This window comes from Cryptotermes secundus, unplaced genomic scaffold, assembly GCF_002891405.2.
Source record: "Cryptotermes secundus unplaced genomic scaffold, Csec_1.0 scaffold599, whole genome shotgun sequence".
NCBI lineage: Eukaryota > Metazoa > Arthropoda > Insecta > Blattodea > Kalotermitidae > Cryptotermes > Cryptotermes secundus.
In genome coordinates, this window is record NW_019730109.1 from 1,061,188 (window position 1) to 1,068,936 (window position 7,749).

Sequence of the window (7,749 nt, forward strand, 5' to 3'; positions counted from 1 at the left end):
ATAATAATAATAATAATAACAACAACAACAGTAGGCCAATCAGTGGCCGCCGTGACGAGTGGACCCAGTAGGACTCCACCCTCACTAAGTGAATCTTCCACATACTTGCCCTACAGCTTTTTAATTGTGGAAAATTGCTGAAAATGTGTAAAACATGGCATTCAGTACCAGTTGTAGTCATAACTGAACTACAATTTCTTGATTGTTGTGAATCATAATTGTATATGGAATAGTTTTTCTTTCCCCGCTGTGAAAATCCGCATCCACTTAAGTTAGTTATATGACCAAAATGTCCAGTAGAAGAGGCTTTTGAAGATGCAGCCTGCCTCTTGTAACTTACGCTAGAATGTTTCCACTAAAATACTTGAGTACACTAGATTGTAAGGTGTCATCACAGGATGTTACCCACAGGAGAAGCAAGGTTTGCAAAATCTGCTGTATTATGTAACATTGAGATCAGTTATGTATGTTATGAATTTTGAGATTATCGCAGAAGTGATAATTGAGATCATGGTCTCCTGGATGTGATATTGTGAAGTTTGGTAGATAGGTACCAACATTTTGGAGACATCTCCCAGAAGATCATAATCTTAATTATGTATAAATATATGCAGTTATGTAAGGTGCATTTGGAATAAGAGGAAACTTTGCAACACTTCAGGTAGGCTGCCTTCTTATTTGGCCTTCTTGATCCCTTCCACTAGCTTTACTCAGTAAGTTCTGGAAGAGATTAGATCAAAGTTACTTATGTTATGAGTTCAATATTTTATCGTTTTCTGTTTAACCAGTGACCTACATAATTCATCAGGGAACTATTACTGTTGAGATGTACATACAAAAGAGAACTTACATGGAGTGCAAATAAAGATTTATTAGCAGTAACCCTGTTAGCTTAGTTGGTATAGCAACCGGCTATGGGCTGGATGACCAAGGGGTAGTTCAGAAATAAGTACCAGGAATCTTCCTTGGGGGTAAAGAACAGCCAGCACGTAAGGCTGACAACCTTACCACCATTTGTGAGCTGATTGTCTAGTTAATGTGGGACCCTCAATGCCTTACAACCCAATGGGCCTCCATGGCCTGTTGCAGGGACAGCTTTACCTTTACATTTGTATAGAGTGAGAATAGTAACTGAGCTTAAACATGTAGATGTTCCCCAACAGGTGTTGTTTTTTAATTAAATGCTGAAAAACGTGAACATTGGACTCACAGATCCACAGCTGCTGCTCATAACTGATGAAACATTGATTGATTGATTGATCAGTAACTGTCAGATGACAGGTCCACAGTCTCTTCCAAAACAGTTCCTCCACTTAATGTGATCTTCTGTTTTTGGAAAGAGACTATCCAGGAAAAGTGATAATGTGGTAGTTTTTCCATTTGCTTTCCACATCGCAGTACAGCAGCCGTTCAAACCACTCTGGTCACGCCTGTTGCTATACGAACTTGAACCATCTCGAGCATCATTTGTTCTGTGCTTCAAGTCGCTGCTGATGACGCTGCTTCCGGCATCAGTTTTTGGTTTTTGGTGTCTCTCTTCGTCTGATGCCTACCCTTTGACCTGTCCAGCAAGGGAGGCCCTGCCAGTAGCTACGCTACCGCTGGTATAGCTCTCAGGGTCCTTGGCATACTCAAACCCCCTCACCACGATAAGGTGGAGACACCAATGAGGGGGATGAAACATATTGCCACCTAAATGGTTTTTTGATTTTTAATTCTCAGAACACACAAATTTGACCAAAATGCCCTTGTGCACTACATCCCTTTACGTGACATTAAGATTGGAGTATGTTGTGCTGTAAATACAAGGAAAATCATTGGTCCAATGTTTTACAAAAAAAAAACATGAACTCACACCAGTGCATTAGGAATATGTTGCACAGCTGTCTGATGATGAGAGACAGTATGGTAACTGTTGGCAAGGCAGTGCTTCTGTGCATGTTACATGTAATTCAGTGAGTGCATTGCAAGAGGTATTTGAGGACAGAATCATCAGCACAGCACTGAAGCCTCCAAGAGTGCTGAATCTTAGTGTTTGTGACTTTTATTTGTGTTGTAATATAAAATGAAAAGTGTGCAGGAACATGCCTCACATTCTGAAGCTGATCAAAATGAGATAAGGAGATAATTTCGTAAATTTCAGCTGAATTCATCATGTTTTGCAGAGATGTTTTCAAACATGAAGGACATGTTTAAGGCTGTGAATTTTCTGTAACATGTGATTTTTTCTTCATATTTGACCTTTTGGTTTCTTATGTTACTTGAAAAGAAAGTTTGAAGCCACAGATTGAGGATGAATATTTTTGTGATGATTCTAAACCAACAAACATGGTATGGCCAGCAGAAGGGACCAGGGATAAGGCTGAATAAGTAATCAGTCTACCAGAAGTGTTACAAAATTTCTCTTTTTCTGACCACTTTGGATAATGTCATCAAGTTTGTCTTTGCAAAATAAAAAGAAATATATTTGCTTGCATACAGTGATACTGGTTGATTCACTGCAACCAATTTTGCATGATTATGGCCAGTAGAATTCATAAGTAAACTGCATTTGAAATTAAAAAGATTAAAGATCTATGTGTTGCTTCATTTTCCATTTCATTTTTAGCTCAATGTTCTTTGATGAAGATGGGGACCTAGCTCATGAGTTTTATATTGAAGTACCACCATTAAGGAAAGGATGCAAAGCCACAATGAAAAAAGTTCTCCATAATCTGATTCCACAGGTAAGCACAAAGGAGAGAGCTCAATGATTAAAGCTTCTGCATGAAATTTATATTTTATGTAGTACTTACAATAAAATCTTGTCCTCAATTTTACACTAGTATAATATCCATTTGATAGTCTGTCATGTTTTGGAGACATTCCATATTTTATTAAGAAAGTGAGATTCATTGGGTATCATTGTGTAAAAATATGTCTGCATTGTCGGCGTATTATTCTGTCCTCCAGTAATAATGTTTGAGTAAATAGCCTTTTTTCATGAAACCTGATATGGTGAACATTGTGCAAACCCCCCCCCCCATAATGACACTTCTTCACACTTTGGTAACATTAGCATAACTCCTTGTAGGAAATTATATATGATATACAGAAAGCTATGCAGTTTTTGTTAAAATGTAAAATAGTATGATGTCCATGTGAAGTGTGTAATGCTACCACTCATTCATTCATTTCCTTTATTTTCCATATATCCATACAGGCAAAAAACCTAGGGTGTGGAAATAGTCCCTTTGATAATAGATGTATACGTATAATAAATTACATAAGTCACACAACCAAAATCACACACACTAGTCAACTAACATAGACAATAGAACCAAAAAAAAACTTATTACAATTATAATTACTAAACATAATTTAAAAAGACCATTACTATAAAAACTTAAAAATTAATACAATTTCACTCAAATTACCCAAATTAACTGAATTAAATGCTTTCTTTATTTCATTTTCCCATAAATCAAAATACATTGATACAGGACTCGTCGTATACATACATACACATCCTCCACTTTCCATAAACTTCCATACAGGCAACAGACCTAGGATGTGGAAATAGTCACCAAACACATACACAAAGTCACACAAGCCACACAATGAAGATCACCCACATTAACTATCTAACACATACAACAATATGAGGCAAAAAGATAATATCCTGATTAACAGACATAAGTCACAAGTAACCACAATACAACCCCTCACATCTCCCATACCAACTGTATTAAAATGTGGCGTTAAAACATTCAAATTTATGCACATTTGTAATTAAAATACTCATTTAATGCATAAAAAGAGTTAGCATGTAAACGTCTTTTTAGGGAATGTTCAAAGGATTTCTGGTTATTAGATAATTGTTTCAGCTCTTTAGGCAGATGATTGTAGATTTTTGTACCTGAATAATTTGCACCCTTTTGAACTTTTAAACTATCCATATGCAGTAAGCATTGCAATAACGGGTGCTCTATCAGGCACAGATAGTATGCAGAATAGAAATGCTTGTATGAATCTGTCAGATGGAAGACTCACTTTATTTCCAACCTCCTCCTCCCCAAAAGAAAGAGTTTAGTTAACTTAAACTCAGTGACAATTGATAGGTATTCAGCTGGCCAAGTAATTCTATTCTTATGGAACCCCAAAATTCATTGTCATATTAAATAATGCTGTCATTTGCACTAAGTTTTGAACCCGTTTCATCCAGTTTACATGACTGCAACCAATTTCACTAAAATACATTTTGAATATTATCCTATGAGCTATTCCATGATTTTCCAAATATTCTCTTATATTGGTTTTCAGGTTTTCATGGCAGTGAATGTTTAGATTGAGGTCTGTGCTGTGACGCTATGGAGTTTTGGAAGTGGAGATGGTGGTCACCAAGACTACACAGTGTCTGAATGAATGGTCTATTCTTTTGAGATTTACCAACTAATAGTTTGTTGTGTTTCTTGTTTCCTTCACGCAGGCTACATGTATGACACGATCTACATCCTTTGCTTAGGCCTGTGAAGGACCTGTGGAATGTAAACAAATTCTGTTCCGTATGATTCATATTGTTTTTCATAATTAGTCCCTTTAGCAATGTTAAATGAAGAATACTAATTGTGAGACTTCTCACTGTGGACTTAACATCCATTCATATTCTTAAAAAATCTCAGCATTTAGTAAAAATGTTACCAATATAGTCTAGAAAAATGCCTTCACCTTTGTAATTAGTTTCATGGAATTGGGTCCTTCCATACCAGATGAGACAAAACTGAATTAGATTTCAAGCACCCTATTATCAGTTTTCATGCTTTTTATTTTATTAGTAGACAATTATAAGCTAAAAGTTTTCCTAAAGTTCCATTTTTTTATTATTAATAAATCCATATATTAATGAAGTTAAGATGTCTTTAGCATGCATTAGGCCATTTCATTCTAGTGGAGATACCAAGCAGAGCTAAGAAGTTGAATGCAGTTTGAGACATCGCTTGATTTATCCAACTGTGAAGCTATTCCTGCCAGATTTTGCTGTATTTGCTCCACCACTTATTTGCGGAGATCTTTTGATGTCCTTCATTTGAACCTGAAAGGAATTGTTCAGTAACGGGATCTGTATTCTTTTAGTTTTGCCTCTTTATCACACATCGGCTCAGGAGCCATAACAGGTCAGTCAGTATAGTGATGGGCTACAGGATGGATGACCAGGGTTTCATTTCTGGCAGGGGCAACAGATTTTTCTCTTCTCCACAGCATGCAGACTGGTTCTGGGGCTTATTCCATCCAGTGAGTACCACAGGCTCTTTCCCTGGGGGTAAATGAGCTGAGGCATTAAGCTGACCACTCACCTCCATCTGATTTTGAGGTGAGGAATAATGGAGCTATACCTCCACTCCCCCATACGTCTCTATGACGTGAAGCCGAATTAATTAAGCAGAGGGACAACTTTACCCTTTTACCACACATCAGCATGGCCGTTTTCTTGGCACATGATTTCACCAAGGTTCTTGCAATGTTATGCAGTGATTTTCTTTGGCAATCTTTTATGTCATGTGAAATCTTGCCTCGAATACTGGCTTCTTCTGTGGCGTAAATCCATGATTGGAGAGTGCCTCTTTTTTCAAATACATGCTTACTTGGTTTTAAGTAGAGCTTCTATCTCTATAGCATTCTGAGTATGAACTATCTGCAGGTGTTCTCTAAGCTTGGATGGCTTCATATATTCATTGATAAATACTCTGGAGTAAAGGAAGCGTTGTGGTTTTTGCAAACCATCTTCATCAAGCATGAGCATAAAGCCATAATGCACATACAGATCCTGGTAACAACACTTCTTTGACATGATCAGGTCAGGGGCAAATCAGGTATCACAGCAGGAAAGAAGTACAAAATTTAAAGGAAATGGTGCTGATATAATTCATTAACTGTTATTTTTGCCTTTAAATAGACATGTACATTGATAATAGTTTTCTCAGATTAATGAAGTATTATTAAAAATTTCAAACACAGCAGTTCTTGCAATTTTTAGTAACAAAAGAGCATCTGCAAGTTTTTTGTATTATAATGATTAAGAAAGCGCATACAAATTCCAACATGATACCAAAATGAAAGGAGCAAGTAGTAGCATATTGGTTCTTGCATGGGGCCTAACTTCTTTGCAGGAAACTGCAAGCAGAACAATGCACATAGTACACAATACACAGTATATGAATGTAACTGACTACCTAAGTAACTCACCAAATGTGCAGCTACTCAAGAATTTGCCAGCATTTTATGGAACCCGAATGTTCATTACTGTGTTGAAAAGAGCCCTCCACTGGTTCCTGTCCTGAGCCAGATCAATCCACTCCATACCACCCCATCCTATATCTCTAAGAACCGTTATAATATTGTCCACCCACCTACGTCTTGGTCTTCCTAGTGGTCTCTTTCCTTCTAGGTTTCCCAGTAATATCCTATATGCATTTATATTCTCTCCCATTTGTGTTACATGCCCTGCCCATCCCATCCTCCTTGACTTGATTAGTCTAATTATCTTTGGCGAAAAGAACAAGTTATGAAGCTACTCATTATGCACTTTCCTCTAATCTCCTGTCACTTCATCTCTCCTTGGTCCAATTATTCTCCTCAGCACCCACTTCTCAAACACCCTCAGTCTGTGTTCCTCCTTAATGTTAGAGACCAAGTTCCACACCCATACAGAGCCACAAGAAAAATTACAGTTTTTTTTTATTTTGATTTTTATGTTTTAGGCACTGATGAGAAGACAAAAGGTTCTGATCTAGAATGGTAGCAAGCATTACCCTGATTCAGTCTCCTCTTACTTTCCTCTTGAATCAAGTTTTGATTTGTTACTGTGGTTCCCATATATTTGAACTATGCCACATTTTCAAAGGATCTGTCAGCTGTCTTTATGTCATGATTTTGCCCTGCATTCTGGTGACAAGACAGCAACATATACTTAGTTGTCTCTGAGATAACTTCTAGACCAACCTTCTTACTAGCCTCAATTGAAGTTTCTGTATTTTCCTTTATGGTATCTTTGTTATCACCTCTTTCACGTCATCAGCATGGACAAGCAGCTGTTGTATCACATTTAATTTCAGTCCATCGTGGTTTCTCTGGAGCTTCCTAATGGCATATTCTAAAGCAAAGTTGAAAAGTAGTGGCAATAAAGCATCTCCTTGTTTTAGATCATTCTGGATAGGAAAATTATCCGATGAATGCAAAAGATATCAGTTGTTGATCTGTTACATTGAAACCCACACTGATGATCCCCAATAATTTCATCTGTATATGGACTTAACTGTCAAAGAAGGATATTGGATAAAATTTGGTATGAAGTTGATAGCAGTGATATCCCACAATAATTACTGCATCAGTTTCATCACCCTTCTTGTTAATTGGTACAATAATGGACTCTTTCCACTGATCAGGCAAATCTTCCTTATTCCGAGTAGAATCAATTGGCTTATGGATCTCAGAACGTAATATTTCACCTCCTCCTTGAATGAATTCTGCCAGAATTGGATCGCTACCTGCCAATTTATACATTTTAAAATTTTTACTAGCATTTTCAACCTAAAAAGGACTAGGATTAGGTACTGAGAGCTCAGCTATATGTATTTCCATCTTCTTTACATCACTGACCCTATGTACGATGGGGTATCCAAAAGAAACCGAACTAATTTTTTTGTGGGCAGAGCTTTTGTAGTACCGTGTTTTGCCGCTATGAGCGCATAGAGCCAACATTCCTGAGTTGAT

The 7,749-nt window shown here is 37.2% G+C and overlaps 1 protein-coding gene across 3 annotated transcripts in view; it reads left to right on the plus strand.

The window, feature by feature from the left end:
- LOC111866160 (tumor suppressor candidate 2-like) overlaps window positions 1–7,749 on the plus strand; it is a 21,654-nt gene that overhangs the window by 4,432 nt on the left and 9,473 nt on the right. For 2 of the 3 annotated variants that reach the window (XM_033752140.1, XM_023854827.1), the window contains exon 2: window positions 2,609–2,726. In XM_033752140.1, coding sequence (XP_033608031.1) covers window positions 2,609–2,726 — 118 coding nt within the window. Of the gene's footprint in view, window positions 1–2,608; window positions 2,727–4,302; window positions 4,787–7,749 lie in introns of those variants that run through there. The other variant, XM_023854828.2, reaches the window with a different exon arrangement.